A 24,879-nucleotide genomic window follows, 5' to 3' on the forward strand; every position below is an offset into this window, starting at 1 on the left:
ATTTTTAGGGGTTATTTCCATCATTCGATTCCACCAGTGAAAGTTGTGTTTCCAGCGCAGTAGTCAATCTTTACTTCCCAAACCACTCGAAGGCAGGGCCATCTCCTGGCCCCTCTATTCTTCCTTACTCACAACACCTGTGTCTGCCACATGAGGGAAACAGATTTTTCTTTTTTCTACTTGAGCCAGATGGTTTAATTTTCTGACCTCTTGACTTTTAACTTAGGACTTTATTTTAAAAAAGCAGTTTTGTTCACTTACACAATATAGGGTCAATGAATTTTAAAGCCATTGAAAACCTTTAATAAAACACAAAGCGAATCTGACATAAAACCATCCCTGCAGTTCTGGAGACTACCATGGAGTTGATGTGTGCTGCCACCAACGCACTGGTGGAGGCACTTACCTCTGGCTGCATCTCTTTACCTTGGCCCAGGGACAGGAGCATTGCTCAAGGATACAGTCCCCAAGGACAAACATCCATAGGGACCACTCTGGCAAGATGAAAGTGTGAAGTGGGCTTACTCAAAGAGGAAAAAAGCAGTGGGGAGGGCTACAGGAACTGCTACTCAGGTTTGGCTGGCTGGTATCACGCGGAAATGCACCAAAGCAGACCAGAAACCTGGAGTTTGACATGAATATTTTTTATTTTTAAAACCATCCTTTTTTGTTTGTTTGTTTTTGTTTTTCTTCTGACACCAGGAATCAAACTCACGACCTTGCGCTTGCTAGGCAGGCACTGTGCCGCTAAGCTAAATCCCCAGCCAAGAGTAAATCATCCTTTTTTGTTTGTTTGTTTGTTATTTTTTATTTTTAAATGTTGGAAACTAAAGCTAAGGGAAGTTCAGCAAGCCAAACCAAGAAAAGCCTCTTCAAGATCTGGTCTGGCAGCTGCTGCTCTGCTCCCTTGGGTCAAGGTGAATGATCTCTTCTGGGGAGAAAGTATCTACTACCTTCTGCATGGTGCTCCTTTGCCTAAAATGGCCTTGTCCCTCCCCAGTGCTACTCTCCTCCTCATCAATGTCCAAATCAAACCTCTTCTCTAAAACTCAGCCTAGACATTAAACAAGGGCTGGAGGTACATGGCTCAGTGGCAGGGTGTTTGTCTAGCATACATGAGGCCCTAGGTTCCATCACAGCACTACAGCAAATACAAACAGTAACAAAACTCCAAGAACACATTTCCTCACCTTTCTCACATTCCCGACCCAGTCTGTATGGCTGGTCTCCATGCATGCCCCGTGGCTCTCATGGTACTCCTTAGTCCTTACACTAACAGGATCTGCTGCCTTGCCTGCCCATTCCCTATGCTATGCTTATTTTAGTACAGTGATTGTACCGTTCATCTTTATATTCTCTGTACCTAAAAATGGTACCCAAATGAAGCCTTAGAAACGACACAAAAGAGAACACTCTCCTGACTGCCACTCACAACACTAACCAATAGGAACAGTATTTGATCATGTCTAATTTTTCACATCATCTTACTGGGCCTGGGAAAAAGAATCAAAGTGAACGGTTATTAGACTAAATGAACCAAGATTATTAGCAAAAGGTGTTTGTTTCTGTGACAGGCTACTCAAGTGTCTACTAAAGTAACAGACTATGTATTATAGTTAATGCTTCATGTGCTTATTTGTTAGAATTATCTGGCTATCAAAAGGAAGACAGGAACTGGAGAATCACCTCTGTAGAACTGCCATCAGCAAATGTTCTCAAATCAGAGTGCTTCAGGATAGGCACAATTGCTTTCTTTCTTTTTGCTTATGACATGGAGAGAAAGGAGGGTAACCTTCAGAGGTTCCCAGTGTTCCTCTCCAAATCCCAGAAATTCAGAGATTCCTCACTGCTCTCTGCAATGAGTAAGCATGCTGATACGTACAGAACTTTCTGTTGACTCTTCACAGTATGGTTCATAGTACCGAATGATCTTAAGAATAATATTCTCTGTATTAACACCTGTTACTAAGTTGAGACCAAATTCCTTCTTCCTGTCACTTAACATCACTGCTTAATATTAAAAAAAGAGATTTCTACACTTATAAAATGTTTATGTTCTTATTACATTAGCAATATACACACACCAAGAGACTAATCATAACAACCCTTGGAAAATGTGCAGAGCTCTAGCCGGGTACACATCGGCCAGACCAGCGTGACCGGGTGATGAATAATATTCACAGCTCCCCTGCAGCCTGCAAAATGTTTACATTTGCTTAAGTGCTTACTGGTAAAACCTTCAGTAAATTTGAAAAATGTCTCCTGTAAATCCCTATAATACTTAAGCTAAACCCTGTTCTTTAAGTTAATAATGCCAACTAAACAATCCATTCATTTTATTTCTAAAACTCAATCTTCATCATTCATTTTAAGACCAGGTATTGGCTGACCTTGATTCCAAGTGTTTTAATTTATCCTTTCTAAATAACCTTCTGCGCTGCTCTTGTTGTGCAATCTTTCTGCTTATAGCCCATACCTAAAGCTCACAGTTACGGACCGCTCTCGTCGGGTCCATTAAATTGGAAAAACGAATGCTGACATGTACTACTTCCCTGTCACTGTCACCGAGCTGGGCGATGGACAACTCAAAGGAGATGTAACCAACTACAGATGTTTTTCAAAATAACAGGAAGACAGGCCTGGCGCAGGCTCCACTCCTGCAGGATGCACTCCCTGCCCACTCTGTCCTCACTCACTCATACAAATTTATCCATCTTACTCAGTATGTGTGTGGCTGCCTCGTCCTGTTTGCTAAGGATTCATGCATCTGTGTCATTTTCACTTGGATTATAAAGCTCTAAGCAGTATAAAGCCAAAGCTGACAGTGCTGCTGCTCATGTTACAGGTGATCAATAAGGTCTTAGGTTGAATCAAAGAGCGTAATTATTGAATTCTAAAATATTTAGATAAAACAAACTGTGAAATTCTTTTTTTTTTTTGGTACCAGGAATCTAACTTAGGACCTTGTGCTTGCCAGGCAGGCACTTGTGCCACTGAGCTATATCCCCAGCAAACTGTGAAATTCTTAACAAAGATGAATTTTAATTAGCATCAGCAAGGAAAAAAGGCATTACTTAAAAAGCACACATGTGGTAAGACACACTGTAACTTTAAGTTGGAAATATCTTAAATCTGATAAAGATGGCAGATTAAAGGTGCTTGTATTCCTGTTTTCTGAAAACAACAAGGAGAGGAGGAAACTCCTACTTTGATGAAACCAGGAAACACCCTATAGAAAAGCTGCCAAATATTGTACACTGAGGACAGGGAGGAGGATGAGAGGAAGAGGAGCTCTACGTCTGAGGTAAAATAGAAGACTCCAGAAATAGCACATTTAAGAACCTCTCCTGTAAGCTTTAACTACCAAAGGCAGGTCTGACATGAGGGTGTGCAGGAGGTGAGAGAGGTGTATGCCGGCAATGGGGTTACAAAGGAAAATCATGCTTGAGTTAACCTCAGGCCAAGCACAAGCTAAATAAAGTTAGAAGCGAGCAGCCCAGCAAAGAGCAGCCTTAGGTACTTTTCTTCCTCCTCCCCAACCCCTCATGCTTAACTATGCCCTACATTCCCTCCTCTTGCTCCAGGGCTGGAATAAAATCAAAACTTCTCTCCCACAGTGCTGGAACTAGACAAAGCACCCCGCTGGACAACTGTGGGAGCTGACACTGCGGTAGCGTCAATTCTAAGTAAAAGAGGGCTGAGAAGAGCCTATCCAGAAAAGGAAGTGGAAATACCGAGAAGAGCAGAGATGGGCAGCGAGGCTGCAGACTGAACTAGTGTAGTGGTGAAAGGGTCGTTCTCCCCACAGGAGGAGAAACGTAAGGAAAACTACGCACAGCAGCTGATTTAACGGGCTTCCGACTAAGGGAGAAGAATCACCGGTTCAAATATGAAGTCAGAAGAAAAGGAACCCGCTGGGCAACGCAAGCGGAAGAAGTGCTGGGAGCAGCCGAGCTGCACAGCCTGGTCACAGGCAAGCTGGTTCGTAGGTCACAGAGACGGTTTGAAGGCCGTAAAGCGTACAGGCCCACACTGACTTCCCAATACACGTCTCAGAGTGTGGCACTATAATCTGCTATGGAAAAGCACCTGGTCTTACCTGCCCTTATGAAGAAATGAGGTCTGTCTTACGAAGGTATTTATTTTTAACCCTCCTCTTCTTCCTTCCTCTCCCCTTGACCATTCTTAAAATGACTAATCCATTTTATCCACTTAAGACCAATGCTGCAAGGAGATCCATTGGTGGAAGGAGTTCAAGGACCCTGGGTAGCTGTGTGACAGGCAAGGGAGTTAGTAGTGAGGACACACAGCAGAGAAATAGGAGACCCTGGCCTCAGAAACAAAGCACTTCTTGATTTGCATATGACAAGTTCACTTCTATATGTGTGGTTAGACAATCCAGAGCTATGGAGCCCTCAGGCTGGGATGTGGCTGGAGCCGTGGGCAGTCCTAGGGGAACCAATATGGTGGTTTGGCTCCAAGTTAATATGGATAAACTCTGTGGTGAAGATCTGATAGCAGAGGTTAAGACTGCTCCATTACGAACCTCTAGAGCACTTCTCTCCAGACTTCCTCTGATTCAGAAGCTGAGGCTCTTTAGCCAAATGCACCACTGGCTTGGGTCTATCCCACGTGCATCTGGGATGCTTCCTGAGTGATGTGATGCACAGGGCACTCAATTCATCAACAGGACCCGAGCCATTAAAGACTCTGATAAATAATTCTACCGTAATAGCCCCAGAGCTGAAGGCAAAGGCAGAAAGCCATGGGGTCAAGTGTTTCCACAGGAATTATGTTTGGTAAATAGAAGCTGCAAGAGGATGTTTCTATTAACCACTAGTAATTATTGTTAGGGAATGATGTTCTCTGGGATAGACTATCAGCATAGTGAATTAACTTCTCATGTCTTTGGAAGTTTTGAGATGACTCTAGACATATCATTTTAGTAGAAATATGGTTTCTTTCTACCAGTGAGAAAAAAGGGAGAGAACAGTATTTTTCCCCAAATAGGGAGAGGGGAGAGGGGGAGACAGAAGGAGGGGGCGAGAGATGGAGAGGGAAAGAGAGAGAGAAAGAGAGACAGAGAGAGAAAATACCTGAAAGGAATGGGCATGGCCCCCAGGCCTGTCTAAAAAGACCCCCTCCTAAGTGGCCATCGCTTCTCAATAATGATAATGCCATCAAATTATCAATCCATCAATGGGTTAATCCACTGACGAAGCCAGGGCGCTCATGACCCAATCACTTTCCAAAAGTTCCTCAGCTGGCAACCACGCCTTTGGCACATGGTCTCTGGGGGGCCATTTTGCATCTAAATCGTAATAAAATGATACTTCAAACATACGGAATTGGCTTGTGTGTGTGTGTGTGTGTGTGTGTGTGTGTGTGAGCGAGCACAGTGCAGGCATAGTATAGACAGAACTCTGGAAGTTGCTCTACCTCTGAGCTATACCACTAGCCCCAGAATTACATTCTACACAGGCAATTGAAAGATGACAAAACTTGAGTACTGTCCTTTGTATTCTCCTTGGGAAGATGAAACAAATACTACAATCTCCTAATTTTCATTTTCATTAAATTATATTTTGTCCGTAAAGGCTTTCCACTTTGATTATAAACCAAGATAATTAATTATAGGGTCTTGCCAGCCCCTGTGCACACACCACTCCATTCGGCCAGGGCAGCCCACGGCAAGGCCACAGGGTGTGTTTCTCTGTGGGCAACCCAGTCCCCAAGCTGCACGCTGGGCTGGACAGCTCCTGGCAGCAGGCTCAAGAGAGGCTCAGTATGAGGCAAGATTTTCCATGGCCTGGGAAGCTCCCAAGGGCCTCACAATGATGCAAGGGCAGCGGAGCCAGTCCTTCAGCCTGAGGATAGCTGAGGGCAGCTGAGGGCAGCCTTCTGAAGCCAGGCTTGATCCAGCATTTGTAACTGCATGGAAAAGGCACAACAGTCCACTAGGGGTGGATTCAGTGTCCCTCTGAGGGGACACCTGTTCTTAAGAGAGCTAGCAGCCTACAAAGAGGGTGTGTGCAACTCTTACCTCATCTGCTACCACTGTGGGTTTGGGCCTTTAACTCCTCTGTCTTCCTTCCAATCCAGCAGAATCTTTTAAGAAGGTCCAAGTGGAGGAATCTCAAGCCAATGGTGCAGGCTCAAGGCACCGGCAGGGGAGGACTTGCTAGAATGGTGTAGGACGTGTGGAGTAGGTGGACCCACTAAGCTGACAGTGGAAGGCTGACCCTGGCCAAGCTGAGAGGGATGGCTGCATGCGACACTCAGCTCCAGGCGCTTTTTGGTAAGGGTCCCTGTTTTCTGAAGACAAGACTGCATAGTGCTACCCTCAAGGAACCTGAATTTAGTGCCCCCCCACCCCTGTTTGATCTCCAGCTTACTTTCTCACCTGGAGGTTACAAGCTTTCCAGGTTCCTCTGCTAAGAACCGGAGTGCCCCTTACTACCCTTTCTTTAATATATGTATTCCATTTACTCTTGGTGACTAAGAAGGGTTGGTTTCTTGAACAGCTTCTAAGGTTGTTCCACCCTATGACCCAGGGCAGTATTCTCAGGGGTCCATGGGTACCACTGCCCTGGGTCTGCTGCCTCCTACTACCTTGCGCCAGTGATAAACGGAATCTCCCCAGTATTGTCCAGCAGGGACTGGGGCCTGGGAGAACTGGTTTTTATCAGGCTCCTCTTTGCAGCATCAGAAGCTAGAAGATGAATGTGAGCTATATGTGCGAGGCCAGGCCCCGTAGGGAGAAGGGCAGAGAAAACGTGCTGAGGATGTGTTTTCAGCTTTGTACGTGCACGCACTTGTGTGGGTGTATATGAGCATGTGCCCAAAGAAAGGCTGCTCAGGACTCAGCCTTTTTGGGCTGGCCCCAGGCCATCGGAGCTGCACAGCGCTGTGTGGCAGGCCTGGAATTCCCTACCAGGTCATCAAGCAGCATCGCTCCTGTGGCCACTGAGAGGTGACAGTGATGTGGCAGAGCAGACCTCCCTTGGGAAGGGACAGGCACCTGCTGCACTTTCACTTGGGGCTTGACTGATGAAAACAGCCCGCTGCAGACTGCATTATTTAAAATAAAGATTACACTTGTTAAACAATTACAGAACAATTCTATTGCTTAAACTGTAAAGAGTATGTTTTTACTATGGTTGATTATTTAAAAAATAAACACCTATCTCACTATCCCTTATAAATATGGTACATTCAATGTCATGCTCTCCACCATGGGACACAACACAGAAGGCAGTGAGCACTGCTCCGGCTGGTAGCCAGCGCTGTACCAGGGTCACACAGACTCTGATATTCTGGAAATGCAGTGGAGCTGCAGCTTATTCAGTTTATGTAGGTCAGCCCCTAGGTGGAAATATATTACATTCAACATTAGCCTTCAAAATCCCCTGAAGTCATCCATAAAGTACACACAAGGTCATGTGCACATGTGTCTGAGTAATAATGGCTGTGCTCACTAAGTTTGAGAATCACTGAGTTAATGAAAAGTGGGAACTAAAGCAAGTCTCTACTTAGGTGGCTGGGCATTCAAACCACTGCCTTTAGGGAGATTCTCAGTGCAGGAGAGCAGAGAATTCTATAGGGCTCTGTTTCCCTGCAGGCTTTACTCCTTTCTGCTTTAGTGTAAAGCAAGGAACCTGACTGAATAGTAATGTCTTTTTTTTAGCAGCTTTGTTCTGTTCAACAAGAGCCTCAATATGTAGTTCAGGCTGGCTGCAAACTTACTATGTGGCCCAGGCTGGCCTGAATCTTGCAATCCTTTCTACCTTTGCTAAGTGCTGGGATTATAGGCATATCCCACTACTCCAGGCTAAGAAAAATGGCTTTTTGTTGGTGGTGGTTGTGAGGATTCTACTCAACTGTGAGGCTACAGCAGCAGGGTTAGAGGGCCCAAATCCAAGGTAATTCAGGAGCCTAAGAAGGCTTCATTTACTGACTACTCAGATAAAGGGGATAAGACAAAATATCTAGGATAGCTTCTGGGTGCCTGGCTTTTGGATACAAATTAAGATACATAAGGGAAAGGATAGATTTGGGAGAGAAAGTGGTATCTACATACATAGGGAACCTGGGGCGCCCACAGGGGCCCTGCAACAGAGACTTGCAGAGGGCCCAGGGTCAGAAGAGCAATCTGGGCTACTGGTGTAGGCAGTGTAGAGTGTGGTGCATGCAGGGGAAGAGGGCAATAAGAAAGCTAAAGACCAGCAATTAAAGAGCAGACCCAGGAAGGAGGAACAGAAAATAGCTTAAACAGGCACAGCCAGAGTGGCTTATTTATGCATCTTTAGGTTTTCACCTTCAAGATGTAATTCCTTCTGAGAGGTCATCCTTGACCTCCTCAGTTTATGCTAGGTAGCACTTTGTGCCCTCATATCACCTGGGGCTTGTCCTCACGATCACATTGAACACATCATACATAAGATGCCTAGTCAGAGAAAGAAGTATGTTTTGGTTATGATGGAACCTCCTGGGTCTAACAAGGTGCCAACTAGGTGCATTGAATTTCTGTTGTTATTGTTGAGCAAACTGTTACCTTTGATAACATTTATTATCTTTTTTTATGCGTGTGAGGTGCCATTTCCTCAATGTGATTCTAAGAGAAAAAAAAAACCCATGTCATTTACTTGTTTATAAAGCTGGCGAATATCACACTTCCTACAGGGACAGCATTCTCCATAAAAGTGCCCCGATGGTGACAGCATGAACGGAAGATCTGATAACCTGCCACTACTTTCCAGCGAGTAGGTTCTGCCCACTGATTTTACTGTGCTCCTCACTCTCTGAGTTCTCTTCTCAGCTGAGCGTTTTTGCTTTCTCTTCCCCCTCCTTTGAAAGCATAGTAACTTGGATTTTTTTTTAAAATATTACTGTCTGGTAAGTATTGAAATATTTACATTTTGCAGCAAATTTGGAAACAAACCAAAGTTCCAGAAACTCTACTTTTAAACCTCTTCCCCAGCAATCTATTTTCATTTACATGATTTTACTGACTTTCATAACAATGTTGTGAAATGAACAAGTTAGGAAGTAGGATCCTAGTTTATACAAGAGGAAGTGGTGTTGCGGAAGACTAAGTAAATGACTGGGCAAGCTTAGAATCAGGTAACATTTTTCACTAGCCAATGACTACCATATGAAGAATCTCTGAAGACCAAGATGTTTTCCAACATATAAAATTTTAAACACTAATGATTAACTCATTCTGGACACCAAGTTAAAACTGGATTACACTGACTCACACTTTTAAATTCAATTAACTTCTCTAACACTTCCCTTCATTATATGATTTTGCATGTACAGATTCAACTTGTAAAGTGGGCTTACCTTTCAGTGTCCATTTCTGATATGTGCCCAAGAAAGCTCTATATGCAATTCCCTGATCACAGCGAAGATAATGGCTATGGACATATTTGCAAGAAACAGCCAAACAAGCTGGTTGACTATATCTTTGCTGAATTATAAGAAAAATTAATTTGAGTATATAACATTGAGTACCAGTTAATGAAAAGCTATTTTTAAGGGGTCTATATTACAATGTATACCTAACGAAGTGATTTAGATATATTTTCCATTTGTGTGCTTTTTTTCTCTTGTAGGCAAAATAAGCAACAGGAATTTCTATGAAAAAGCCTTAGAAATGAAGAAATACTGTAAGTATTATAATTATAACCATCGTGCACTTGATGTAGGGTGGCATATAGTTACCTACAGATGTCAAAAGTGACAGAGGACACTATCAATGGCTTTGCTGTGACAACAGGTGCAAATGCGAGCACTCTGGGTAAACCCAAACTTTAGCCCACTTTGCAATCAAATCTTACGGCAGAGCATATGATCTCTTCAATCTATTCATTACTTCATACATACAGAATGCTGATGCTTTCTTAGTTTAATCAAGTTGGACAGGCACTCTTGGGCTGCAATTTCTGCCCCAAAGCTGCTTCTTCCTCACTTGCTTCAAAGCTGTACATCCTAAATGGTAGTTCCATAAAATGTTCTTTGGCATTTTATCTCTGGCTTACACCAAGTCATGCTTCAGAAACCTACTATTTGCTTTCCTTTATAGAAGATGCTGAGGACATTCTTTTAACATGATCACTAGTGTACTTTCTTATTTATCAAGAACTTAGGCAGAAGTCTGATTTTCCTAGAATGACATTTTCTTCTTAAGGACAAAAAGGCTTTTACAGACTGTTAGGGACAGCTGTTAGTATCTCAGGGGAATTTGTGTTATGCCATTTACAACAACTGGAGCCTCAGTTTCCTCATCTGAGTAATGGGGGAAATTTAACAGTATGTACTTCATGGTGCTATTGTGAGAAATATACACATAATACCTCCATGAGTCTGATGTAACCGTGATATCAGAAAACACAGAAATAAAACAGTTCAATTTTATTAACTACATATGTGAATTTGATAAGCTTTTCTTACTAACTTACTATTTAGTTCATATTCTATTTTCCATAATCCTGATTTTCATTTCTCTACTTTACTAAATACTCTTAGGATGCCTCTAATCCAGTAGTGGCAAACTTATTGCAAGTGTGTTGTTATGTTTTTCTTTTAAGACAAAAGATTATCTTCTAAACTAAAATCTCAGTATCCAGGTTTAATTGCAGTGTTGGCACGGTGCAGAAAGTGTGTTTTGGGTTGCAGTTTGGCCACTTGTCTCTAAAAGGTTCGCCATCACTGCTCTAATCCTTTCTGAAATAAAGAGGAAATTAAATGAACAATAAAACATTCTCTTTCACATCAATTCTATAACAGAGGATTCCCTGATTTAGAATGGTCAGTATAAACCACATAGCCCGTTTCATTCTTCTAGGACTGTCATGTGTATTAGATTCAAAAACATTTTAAAATGCTGGTTTAGAGGTCTCCAGAAAGAAAATATTTAATTATTAACCATTAGTGGTATTAAAATATTTATATGCCTTTTAGTTCTACTTAATTGAATTTGGCAGAAAGGAGCGTAACGTAGGCAGTACTCTATTTGGCATATAACAGCATTACTGGCTTTTCTGAAAAAATACGGTTTCAGACGCATCCTTCTTCAGAGATCCTGTATCAATGATGAGGGACCTTTTAGAGACCGAGTGCCAAACTGCAACCTAAAATCCACTTGTTTATCACAAAATGCCAAACTACAATTAAAACTGAATACTGAGGTTTTAGATCAGAAAAAACAACTCACATATTAACATCGTTTGTCTTAAAAGAAAAACATAGTAACACACCTGCCATAGGTTTGCCACCATTGCCTTACGTGGATGTGTCTGAAAAATCACTTGTTTATTAACTCAACATTTTTATCTTCAGCTACTATAAAGAGAAACAAAGACTATGTCTCAAAACGGTATAAAATAATCTATGGCATACATTATTCCCACAAAACACATACACACACACACACACACACACACACACAATTTCCTACAGGTCTGGGCTCCATCTTACACACCGTGTGGTACATTTGGTGAGAGTGCAAGGCACTGAACCATACCACCCGTCCTTCTGCAAGGCTGCTGTCTTCACAGCTCAAGGAAAAGGCATGGGAAACACTTCCTGATGAACAAGCAAATGAATGTTCTAGGATGTGGAAGAGAATTATATTCATGATTTTACCTGATCTGTCCACGGACCAGAGGTCTATTTTTTGTCCTATTCATGTTTGAGTCAAACGGCACCTCAAAAAACTGTAAAAAGAATGAAGACAGAAAAGATTAAATATAATATGAAATAATTATTTTCTTTTCTTTTAGCATAAAAAAGTTTCCCACCATAAACTTTGCTTTAATTTTGATAGCACGAATTTACACCTCAGAACTTCTTGAAACAAATTTCTCTGACAAAGGCAAATTTTAAAAACCAGTGTGTGCATTAATTGTCAGGAATATCCACATTCACCCACTTTGAAAGCCACTGGTGAAATGTGTTGTTATAGTTTTCAAAGCTATTGTTTCAGGTAAAGCATTAACGCCGTAAATGATTTCGGAAGGCTTTGTACATCCTGAAGCCTGTGACTCGATCAGGAACCACTGGGCTCTAGAGCAGAGGGCATGACTAGGAACCCAGATGAAACTGCACAACTGTGGAGCTGCACTGTAACTAGAGTAACAGTCCTGGTGGGGCTGAGACAGTTCTAGTGTCCACCCACAGTGTCAGCCTCATTACTGTCACTACCGTTCACTCTCAGAGAACCCCACCTTGAATAAAAGGTTGGCACAGTCACTCTAACAACGAAAGATAACAGTTTTTACTGTTTACCTATTAAAAGACAAAGCCCAGGGGATTATCAAAACTCATTTTCCAAAGCCTTGATAAACTGCACAACATATTCTCAGATTTGTTATCAAGGTCATTCTCCACCTCTTTTCATACAATAAAGTATGATTAAAAAATCTGATAGGATTATATGAGAATATCACTGACAAAATGAGCTTGAGGCAAATCAGTAGACAAAACAATAACACAACACAAGCTTTGAGGCAGTATTTCCTCAACTATGTTCTGGAACAGCCCCTGGAGTTGCTCACAGAAAGGACTTGATGTCAGGTCGCAGTAATACCATCAGGGTTCAGAGAAATCCCAAAGTGAAGAAATCTAATTAATGTTGCTTAGCCAGTGTTTCTCAAACTTATATGACCATGAAATCCTTTTTTCAGAAAAACATGTTTAAAAGATTTCAGATATGTCTATCCTGAGTATATTCAAGTGATAAGAATCATTTCTTACTCATGTTTGTACAAATCATAGCCTTTTGTACAGTGCATTATAGTCATATGAGTTTTAATCTATTAATGTTAAAAATACTACTGCTAAAAGAGACGTAGTCTAGAAGTAATACTTTATTGCATTATACTTTTGTAAGTCATTTAGTACTATCTACTAACAAGTTAAATGTTAAGATTAAAGATGACTTTATTCTGAACTATTTGAGCAATTCAGAATTTATCCTTTTAAGTTAAGATATTTGGGAAGTTGTGTTCTCGCAAATTTTCTAAAAAAAATTGACACATGGTACATTTAGCCTCATACTATAAAACTGTCTTTACTTTCAACTGTTTTTGAAAAATGTCTTAATAACCCTAAGCAGACTGACATCTTCAAATATAATTACTTTTATAATTCTCTCATTTATTTACTTTTATTTCTTTGAGACAAAATCTTACTATGTTACTCGGGCTGGCTTTACACTTTGTCTCCACTTTCTGAGTAATGGGGACCAATGGGGCGGGCCACATGCCTGGGGTTCTTTTCTGTGTTCACTTTGCTGACAACACTGTGCAGTTATTCATGATGAAGACTCTCAGTCATTTACAGTATGAGGTAGGCCTAGTTCTTGACACTTGGCTCTTAATGACTACCCAGTTATAGTTCACTTAGCCAATGGTCAGGTACCTGGAATCTTCAGACCTTTAAAATAAAACCACACACCAATTATAACCACCACTATTCCCTCAACAACATTAAGAGATCATATATTATATATAATTATAAGACTAATAGATAGTCTTCTCCTGCTGGCTGGCCTTTATGATGGATGGGCTATGCATAGTAAGCATTTTACGTGCCTTATAAAAGGAAGTACACATTGGGCTTGAGTTTTCAGAGCTTCCTTGTTACTCTGGCAGCCCAAGCACATAGCTGTAGTCAAAGCAAGAAATGAATGTTAATGTTAATAAAATATTAAAGTAAAAAAGAAACTAAATGCTGGGGAATATGCACGGCTTTATTTGCATTACCATGGGCATGGCTGCGTGAGAAGGCCCCAGACAGGGTTTTCATCATTCTATATTCTAAACATGAGTACACACGTGTACAACTGCTCTAACAGGATAAATGTGTATGATACTACCTCTTTTTGAAATCACAGTCTTCCTTGACTGGGGTGCACTACTTCATAGCCATTTTCCTGATCCTACCTTTTCCCCAGTACTCTGTGGGCTCACCATGGACCCACTGTGCCCCACACAATAGAGACACATAGGTCAGTTAGATTCAGCTTGCTTTCATGAATTCACTCTATTGCAAGTGTCAGCAACTACTTTCTGTAAGGCCCACAAGCTAATAATGGTTTTTATATTTTTCCAATGATTGGAAGATATATGAAGATTTTTGTGACATATGAAAATTATATGAAAGTCAATTTTTAGTATCCATACAATGTTACTGGGATTCAGCTACACTCATCCGTGTAGCTCAGTGTACTGCCCTGGCTGCTGCTCTCACACACCATGAACTGGGATTTCTTACTGCACAGCTGGGTATCTGCAAGAGCCTATGTGGCCCACATACCCTGAAATATTTATTGTCTCGCTCTTTACAGGAAAAGCTTGCAAACCCCTAACACACTAGAAAGACTGAAATATAAGCACTTTGTTAGCTATAATATATACAGAACAATGAGAGATGTGCAAAGGATTACAGGACCCCAGAGAATGAGCTCTGAGGCCAGCTGCGCAGGTAGGAAAGAGGAGGTACCACTATATACAGATACAGAAGATCAGGCACCTCTCCAGAATTCTTTATTTTCTACTCAACATACAAATTTTTCCTCTATGACCTATGTAAAAAATCATAAATTGCCTTTGATGTTTTTCTCTATTAGTTGGCCAACTATATTCAATTCATTACCAACTCCTGAGAATTTGGACTTCACAAAATCTCTCAAATCTATCCTTCCTATTACACTGTACGACTTCACTACTATGAAATCACAGCACAACTACTGGATTAAAGGTATTTAATGGTCTCCTCACTGCTCACTCCCCAATGAGCTCTGAAAAGTCCAGATTCTTTCAAAGTTACATTGTTCAAAGGCTATGTCTAGTTAGCTACATCAGTATTTCTAATCTTATCATTTACTTTATTTCTATTTCCTGGTCACACCTGTCACTGTCTTATAAACACATCAAACTCTCCATGGGAGTTGGGAGATTCAGCCAGTTTCTGACTTTGAGGCTGGAGAGAACATCTGATGTGCGGAGCCTTAGGTCAATAGTAGTGAATAAGAACAATTCCTCTACCAAAGCTGCCAGGAGGACTTAAAAAGACAATATACAATGAAGTGTTATAGCATACCAAGGAAAAGGATTCAGGTCATTTCTCCTATGTCTGCCGCTGCTGCTGAGACTGACCTGACCCCACAGCTAACAAATGCCACCCACTCTTCATGACTAAGTTCAAATTCAACTCCCCAAACTGAAGCTTAAACTTCATCTTTTCCTTTCAATCCTCCAGCACTTGCTGGAACTTAGTGGAAGGAGTATGTAGTTCTTTTTATGTGAAGTTAAACTCATGGCAAGAGTTACGGAATCTAGAAGATAGAAGGTCAACTAAATAAATCTGTTTATGATTTCAAAACATAGCATTGCCACCTTCACTGGTAAATAAAAATACAGGTTTGTTCATTATTAGACTTGATCTTTATTTTCTAAAAACAACTTTGCTGAGGTAAAATTCACATGAAATAGCTTACATAAATTTATAGTATATCATTTAATAAACTTCAATACCTACCACAATCAAGATACTGAACATATCCACCACCCACAAAAGCTTCAGGGTGCCGCATTCACCCCCTCACTCTTGGCCTTAGTCATTAAACTGTTTTGTGTCTCTAATGATTCTTGGCATTTTCTAGAGTTGTATATAACCTGCATCATATGTGTACTACTTTTGTTTAGTTTTTTTTTTTCACTCAGTATAACTTTGATAGTCATTATACTGCAGAGTACATTGATAATTTATTCTTTTTTTTGGCTGAGTAATGTTTAATTAAATGGCAGTATCACCATTTGTATATCCCTTTCATTTGTTGAGGAATATTTGTTTTTTGTGGAATATTTGCAATCGTTTTCTACTGTTATAAAAAAAGCTGCAGTGAACATCTGTGTATATCTTTGTGTGGACATATGCTAACTTACAAAGTTAAATACAAATAAATCATACAGTAGACAAGTATTTAAGTACTTATGAGACTGTCAAGCTGTCTCACAAAGTGGTCATACCATTTTACATTTCCACCAGCAGTGTATAAGCGGTCCAACTCTAGATCCCCGAAGAACAAAGTTTTGGGTTATCACATGTAATAAGGAGCCACAACCTTCCAAGTCTTGCCCAGGACAAAGAAACATAGAATGGCTAGCAGAAGAAACTGGTTATAAATACCAATTATAACTCTGTGATCAGCTGAAGAAACAGAGAAAATGTAACAGCTATGGGTATTTTTTCTTATTTTGATGTAACTATCTTTGCATATATAAATGAATTTTACTCCTCTTACTATTTAAGCTATATCAATAATATTTAGTTTCATATCTCAGTATTTAAATTATATAGAATTAAGGAGCTTAAAGAGAAATGTATAGCACCCACAGATGTATAATTTTGCCTTCTTTGGAGGGAAGTAGATTAGTGATACTTTTGGTTGTACGAGGGACAGTTCAATCATGTTAAGCATAAACATGACTTTCTATTGCTTATTTGGAAGTGAAGAGTTGGGAAGGTGTGCCTGCAGGCCAAGCTAAGCAGGATGAACAGTGATGGTTTTGTGCTGTGCCAACCTAGAACTGCACTGCCCAGAATTCCCCTTTCCTGAATGGTTTTAGGTTAGAGACAGCCACAAAGAACTCTGCAGGAGATGTGAATGGTGAACATGAAGTACCAGCTCGTACAAGCTGTGGATCTGTTAGCTTACACTGTTGGTTTGGAGCAGCACTTGGCCTGTACTCTACACTGTTTTCCTTGGAATCACCTTGGAATGGAGCCAATCCTCAAGTTCCTCCAGGTTCCCGTGACCTTAGGAGAAGTTTGTGCACTGCTCCTCCTGTACTAACTCTCCTGCAGGTCACTTGGGCATCAAAGTCCAATGCTTGCAAGGTATAATTATGTCACGGTCAGTTCTTGTAGTTTTAGTCCATTCTTATGGATTCTATGTTCCTTTTATTCTTCTCTGATTACTTTATTTGCATCTGGCCCAGCAGCAGAAACAGGGGAAACAGCCTCAGATGAATCATTTAACTCTTGGGTTTTCTTAAGGTCTGATCCCTCTAACACATATATCCCTTGTATTACGCAGTAGTTCTGACAGTCTGACCAATCTCTCACTGACATGGTCTCATTTCCAACAGGGCCACTGTTTGAAAGTATTTAACTTTTCCAATATATTCATACAATATTGTCTAACAATTTTAAAATAGCTTCTGCAGGGGATGGTGGAACACACCTGTAAACCCAGTACTCAGGAGGGTGAGGAAGGAGGACTGTCAAAAGTTTGAGGTCAGCCTGGGCTACACAATGAATTCAAGGCCAGCTTAAACTACACAGCAAGACCCTGTCTCAAAAGATAACAACAATAAAAACCAAAAAAAACAAAATAACAACAGCAACAAAAAAAAGACCAATCAACCAAAAAAAAAAAAAAAAAAAAAACCACCCCAGAAAACAGGTTTCCTGATTTCCGTCAGTTTATAATTCTCACTGTTAAGAAAATAGCATAGTATCAGGCAAATAAGGCATTTGACAAGTAACTTACTTAATGAATCATCAGTGCCAATAAACATGTTAATCTGCACAGATTGTATAATATTCATTTAAATGTGATATATAATTTGTAAGTTATAAAAATTCTTTGCCTGCAATAGATTATTTTATATATTGAATTAGCTAAGTTATATGCAATTAAAAGGTTCTGTCCTATATGTTCATACTATCTTTGCTTCCCTAATATTCAAATATATTCCATCGGTTTTTGAAATGATTTCCTTAATGACCTAAAATATGTCATATTTAATTTTATAGGACTAATGAGGATTGCAATTATAAATCATGCTATTTAAATGCTTGCATGATATTATCTAGTATAACTCAGAGACTTGTGGGTAAGTAACCATGTTGGGAGTTATAATGTCTACGAGAGAGAGTCTATAGTGTGTGTGTAGCGTGCCGTTATGCACATACTCATTCAGTAATTCCAGTGAATCATTTCATTTGGGCGAAACAGGTATCTTTGCTACATTTTTTGACAAGCCAGCCAAAAATGGCAATTGTGTTCCAGAAGGTAGCAGTTTAACTGTAAGGTGCTTTAAATTGGCCACAGATTTGAGCTCCCATGAATGCCTAAATGTATCAGGGCAAGCAATACCTGGGCAGAAATACCACTCTACCCAAGACTTACTGTTCATTTCAGAGAAGGCTCAACAATCCTTCCTAGCACAAAGGGGTTGGAGCTCATTTGCTACTTGATTCTGGTTTTCATTCACTTTCTAGAATGACTTTCAGTTAGGTTTACTGCTTTGGTTTAGATACTTAAACCAAAACATAAAGCATAGTATACTTAGATGAGGAGCTTAAATACTTTAACAGTCATTTTAGAAATTACATATAGTTGGCTTTACTCACATTTTTCCCTATGCTTTATAATATTTTTTCCACCATATATTCATTTCAGTTGACTCTAACTACTTCTAAAGCAGTAAAATAAAATTCTTGAAACTTGTATTCAAAATAAAAGACAAATGCTATATCAACTCTTAAATCTGCAGATGTTCAAGCACCTTACATAAAATGGAGAAGTATTTGCACATAACACATTCACAACCTCCTGTATACATTCTTTTTATTTGTTTCATTATCTGCAATGACCAGGGCTTTTGCATTAAGCTATATCCCCAGCCATTCTTTGTATTTTTTATTTTGAGACAGGGTCTCACTTAGTTGCCTGGGCTGGGCTGGAATATGAGATCCTCCAGTCTCAGCCTCCCAGAGTATTAGGATTACAAGCAGGATCCATCATAGCCAGCTCTCTCCTGTATACTTCAAATCACCTCTTGACTAGAATTTTAAAGAAAAGTCTGTACATGTTTAATAGACGCATTTCTGTTTACAAATATCTTTGATTTCATGGTTGAATTTATTGGTGAAAAACTAGAGGACAGTGAGAGTTAACTATGCTCTCATTAGCTCAAAGAACACTCAAGGTAATATTCTGTAGTGAATACACTCTGAAGGGCTGCCTAGGTCAAAGCAGTCCTCTCAGGACCAGTCTTGTGCTGGAGTCCCCTTCTAGGAGAAGGCTGTTTGCAGTGTCAGATGGCCACACAACCCAGGACCTCATCCTGCTCCCATACACAGTGAGTGGTGCACTGAGTGGCGTGTTCTCTATACTGGGCTAGCAGAGAGTCTGTCCCTGGAGTATCACCAATGCCAAGGGAGACATCTCCTCTTTCTCTGAGTGGCCTGTAGCCTTGGAATGGGCTGCCAGGAAAAGGGAGGAGAGGCCTACTATTGCTTCCGTCAGCCAGGTTACCACCAAGGCTCTTACCTTTGCTTTTTCAGTTTAATTAAAAACATGTCCTGATACATGAAGAATGTAAAGATTTCAAATATCAGAGCAATGAAAGGATTATACAAAAGTGAACAACACCCACTTCCTTCAGCAAACAACATATTTTGTGTCTAGGTTAAATTTTCAAAATAGATTTTATTTTGTTTGTTTTGGTCTCAAAAATTCATCAATTCCAATTACTAATTTAGGTATCTGAAGGGTATTAGTCGATACAAACACAGTAAATATTTATAGTAATCTTTATATTAACCTCTCATAATAAGTTTGGGGATCAATTTGACAGTTCTAGGTAATGAGAATAGTCAATGGATCTGTAGTCTCAGAGTACATGATGAAGCTATAGGGCATTATTACATCAATGAATAAGAATCTAATAGATGTCTACTATGCAGTTTGTGTTTCTCTATTATACCATGACTTTACATTAGTAGATAATTAGAATTAATCCAAACAGAGAAAAACATCTCTCTCTCTCTGTGCGTGTCTCTGTCCCTATCGCTCTTTCTGAGGTACCGGGAATTAAATCCAGAGCCCGTGCACTGACCTGTATTGCCAGCTTATGTTTCTATTTTGTATTTTGAGGCCAGGTCTCATTAAGTCATTAAACTGCTCAGACTCAAAATTGTGATCCTCCTGCCTCAGTCTCCCAAAGTGCTGGCATTCAGGCTTGCACCACCAGGCCCAGCCACTTTCAGTCCTTCTAACAGAAAATATAGACTTATAATGCCACAGAATTTTTTGTAAGCCAAAATGACACAGAAAAAGTGGAGAGAACTATAACTTGTCCTAAGTGATAAATTTCTTATTCCCACGATGATTAATTATAGTTTACACCAAAAAAAGGTATTTAGTCTAGAGATGTTCATAAGTCAGGTGTAAAAAACGCCAAATTTCATAATAGACTGCAACACATTTTTCCTTTGCACTACAAGAGAGCAATATTCTTCTCCACACCCAACAGAAAACAATGCGTGACCCTTGTCAGTTTGTTTCTCCATCCACCCTCTCAAAGCTGTCAACAGTGCTTGTCATTCCAATACGGTTCACAGCTTCCAAGACCCCTGGTGGTATCTCAATCAATCCCAGGCCAAGTTAAAAGGGACATTAAAAATAAAATAAAGCACAGCATGAGTTGCCTTATGACCTATCCAGCAGGACCTCACACACCATATCTCAGCTCAGATACCCAGTGAGCCATTGCTTTTCCATTGCTACCAACATCCTATTGCCATCTTAGAATAAACAAATTAAGTAAGACTTCTTGTTCCCATTGATTTTCCTCCATCAGTATTTGAAATAGCACATGTATGCACTCTGGCATCTGTCAGAATGTTTCCCTCTACACCGGTTACTCAAGCCTCCTCTCGTTAAACTATATTTTAAGGCTTCATATTTAAAGGGAAAAAAAGGGCTTAAAAGTCACTTGGCACTTACTGGAGGCAAAGCATCACATCCTATAAATGAAAAAAGTCAGAAAGTCACACTGGTTTTGCTTAGCTTCAAGGATCACTGTTATGGAACTGACTTTTCCCCTGCCAGAGAGAGCTCAATTTGTAAACACTTCTTTCTGAAAATAGATGGAAGGAAATCAAAACATTTACAATACCTGTCTCTGGATAGTGAGAGGTAGGGTGATTTATTATTCGTTATCTTTTTGTATTTTTCAATTGTCTAAAAAGATCATGTATTTTCTACTTAGGGAAAGAAAGTAATAAAAACAGTCTACCTAGCTGATACAAAATGTACACAATCCCTCTTTGGGTTAACCAATAAAAGAATCACACAAACGAATCACTCAATCACACAAAAGAATCACTAATCTAGTATAAAATTAACATTAATGGAGCCATAGGCAATTATAATCTTTACCAGCATCAGAAAGAGTCACAACACAAAAACGTTTATGCCAAATATTCCTCATACACAGCCATTCCCTATCCTCAGAGCCACTTTCTGAATCAAGACTATTTTATTTTGCGTAGATTATAACACCCTCCTAACCACCTTCCCCTTCCTACAGTGTTGAAACTCCCCTTTTCAATTTTTCAGATGGTCAAAGTGATCTTTTCAAGATACCTGGTCATTTTGCTTTCCTGTATAGAACTCTTCCATGGCCGCCTGGCAAGGAATAAAGCCAAATGGTCTAATACAGCTTGCAAAGCTCACCAAAAAAGTTCTCATGCCTTTTTCCCTTCTTTGCACTGCTTTCTTGCTCTTTACCTTCTTCATGCTACATGCCAAGCTTTCTGGACAACCTTTTGGTTCCTCAAAGAAAATACATTTCTAGTTCTTCCCACTCTATCCTGTCTGTAGAGACCCATCCTAGCCCTTAATCTGCAGTTATCTCCATGCTCACTGAGTTGCTCTAGACTGTACTTTCTCTCTGAGCCTGGCACCGAGCAGCACAACTATGCTGGAAAAGCCCCCCTGCAAGAGAGTAGGGGGATTATTCACTACAGTAATTGCAGAATTGATTAGCTTCAAAAGGCTCTTAACACTTTGGCAATCTTACTACACTTCTCCCATCAACTCTACCTTGAAGATTTCAGATTCAGCCTACTCTCAAGCACCTGATGCTCTTCTACCCGCTGCATCTTCAGTACACAAAACTGTCTTCTACTTTATTGTACACTGAGGCACTTCAACAGTAACACCCCCCCACACACAATTACCCCACTAGAGTATTCTCAACACTACTCACTGGGTCAGTCAGTCCCCCCACCTAAGCTAGCAATCCTGTACTCTTTCACAAAGAAACTTAGCCCACTGCTTATCCTTTTTGCGCATTTGACCTGTGTTGTTTCTCTGAATTATTCCCATCAACTTACACGTTTAATTTTTCCCATCCTAACTAACCTCTTCCAAAAACCCTACATATCTCACAGCTGTATTATCTGCCTTTAGCTCAAGGTTGATATTTGAGAAAGGAAGAAAAGTTGTCTCTTCCCCTAATACACATGAAGACTGGGGCTCATATCTCAACATGTTTAGTACCAGAGATGTCCAGGGTGGGGCAAGGAGCCTTCTAAAAATCTCCAAATAAGCTCAAAGGAATTTTTACTCTAACAGCTGCCAAGGGCTATAATTCCCTCTATGCAAAAAACTAGCTTAAAAATAGTTAATTCTGAATGCCAGTTTTCAAGGGCAACAATAAATGCATTAAAACCTACTAAAGTTATTATCATGAACAGACTAGATTAAAAAAAAAAACACCTTTCAGACTAGGGTTTAAAAGACAAAAAAATTTTTCCTCAACTACTGCAACTAGTCTTACTTTATCATAATCCAGCATCAATCAAGATTATAAGTAATAAATCTCTGTAAGTCTCTCAAGCTTTTTGAACAGATTAATAATGATAATATATAAAATGTTTCACCTCTGAATCGATTCCCTAAAATACTATGAAGAGTTTAAGTGCCATCATTAAAAAAGGGGTTATACCACATGTGGAACAAAGAACTGGCCAGTCTACAGAAGTTCAAATGTGGCTATAATATACGTCTGGTCACAATGGGGTAGGGGTGGAGATTAAAGAAATCATTAAGCAATATGAGAACTCCCAAACAAAGAAACTGTAAAATTCTCAACTATAAAGCAAAGGAAACACACTTAATCTCTCAGGAGCTGCAGTATGTATTTCAACTGAGTTATCCCTTCCTTGGAAGGACACGGCAATACAACAAAACCTGGAGTGACACAGTATCTGCACTGTACACATGTGGCACAAAGCCAGCCTGCTTCAGCACTCTCGGCACCTGTTGGTCTAATCATAGGCAAAGGCATTACTCTATACAACAAGGAGAACAGGAAGGGAAAACAAAGAAGGCTGGAGGAGTGGGGAAAGTATGTGTCTCATTTCTTTTTGCCTACCAGAGAATATAACATACTCTTTAAAAAATAATACATATGTTTTCTGTAAGTTTTCGATAACACATTGAAAGCTTAATACATTTCTCTTAACACTGCAGTGTGTTTGAAATATGGGCCATACACAGCTGAAAAGAGAATGATTTGATTAGTAGGAGACACCAATCTTCTCCTGTATTCTCTAAGCAAAGCGGGGCAACCTCTTTTTAATGACCCTGTTCCTCCCATCTCTGAAATGCTACAATGGGGCGACAGGCAACTATAACACATTTAGACTTCAGCAAAATTTCTCTGGGGCCCATTTTTCTCTATAACACTAACATATTTTTGTTACTAACTCCCTAACAGTATTTTAGAAGAGCGTTTAACAAATCTTTAAAGCGTATGCATTTTCAACAATGTACTATACAATGTGCTTCTTTGTGAATATAAGTGGAAAAATTAGAATGGGGAATAAAAGCAATGACTATTTCACTGAAATAGTAATGAGCAACAGCAAAACAATATTTATATTAAAGGTTAAAAACAATACATGAAATACACTAGGATATTTTCAGAGCTCTTAAGGCTACACACATAATATAGGGTAGTCATTAACTAGAATACTCCCGACAGTTTTTCACAACTGTTTCTATTTTTTTAACCTCACTGCTTTTGTATCAACCTGATGACTGGAAATGCCTTAATACTGTGTCTGATATATTAAGAGCACATAGAGTTGGACCATCCACATGAGAGAAGGAAGCTCATTGTTAAAGATGAAGCTTATTGTTACTGAAAGACGTGAAAAGGCTGAAAATTCTTATAGTAAGGCAAGACATTTGTCACGCACAATGTATAAGATATTGGGCAATTTCCCATAACTATCAAAACTTTAGGTAGCTTTCTTTCTGAGAAGCCAAATAAAAACCTGTAATGTGTTAGAAGCATACTCATTAAGTTTGGGGAGCAACATGACCATCCTGTAGCATGATCCAAAAGAACACAGTGGTCAATTCATGGGAAAAATAAGCTTTAATACACACTAAATATTTTCAGCCCATTTGTTCACAATAAACTAGGAAGCAATGTTTGCTTTTCTTAGATATATGAATAAAATTCCAAAGTATTATAAGTTTCTAGAAAACAAAAGACAGGGGTCAAAGTAGAAATGGCACAAAGGGAATTTCTCAGTCTTCTGCCAAATATCAGTTTAACTCCAGAAAGGGCACTTTTGAAATGCCCATAAATTACAGTTACTAATGTGACTGTGATTTTATTATTACAATTATGTAGCTATAAATGGTATTTAGTTGTCAAATCCAAATGTTAGATTACATATTTGTATGATGCTTGTCTGCATCAGTTCTTTTTAAATCTCAGATATAATTCTTAGAATGTAAGAGATACATATGGTTTTCTATGTTAACACACATATCTATGTAAAGTAGAATCTCATTTTTTGACAAAGTAATTTCAAGGAGTGTTACTGTCTTTAAGAAATATTTCCAAACACAAGGTGGTTTTCTTTTTACTAAGTAGGCTTCTTTTGAATTTTGAAAACAAGGTTTCAGGCTGGTAGGAAGACCAGCTTCCTAAAAGAGGCACCCTTACTCCCTCACTTAGTTTGTGGTGAAGGAAAACACCAAAAGCAGAA

At 39.7% G+C, this 24,879-nt stretch overlaps 1 protein-coding gene across 1 annotated transcript in view; it reads right to left on the reverse strand.

The window, feature by feature from the left end:
- Positions 1 to 24,879, reverse strand: part of LOC102022268 (protoheme IX farnesyltransferase, mitochondrial) — a 121,579-nt gene that overhangs the window by 18,847 nt on the left and 77,853 nt on the right. Inside the window, exon 5 of the mRNA XM_005399336.2 lies at positions 11,650 to 11,720. Within this exon, the coding sequence (XP_005399393.1) occupies positions 11,650 to 11,720 (71 nt within the window). The remainder of the gene's footprint in view (positions 1 to 11,649; positions 11,721 to 24,879) is intronic.

Source organism: Chinchilla lanigera, unplaced genomic scaffold, assembly GCF_000276665.1.
Source record: "Chinchilla lanigera isolate Chin_1 unplaced genomic scaffold, ChiLan1.0 scaffold00066, whole genome shotgun sequence".
In the NCBI taxonomy this organism is placed as follows: Eukaryota; Metazoa; Chordata; class Mammalia; order Rodentia; family Chinchillidae; genus Chinchilla; species Chinchilla lanigera.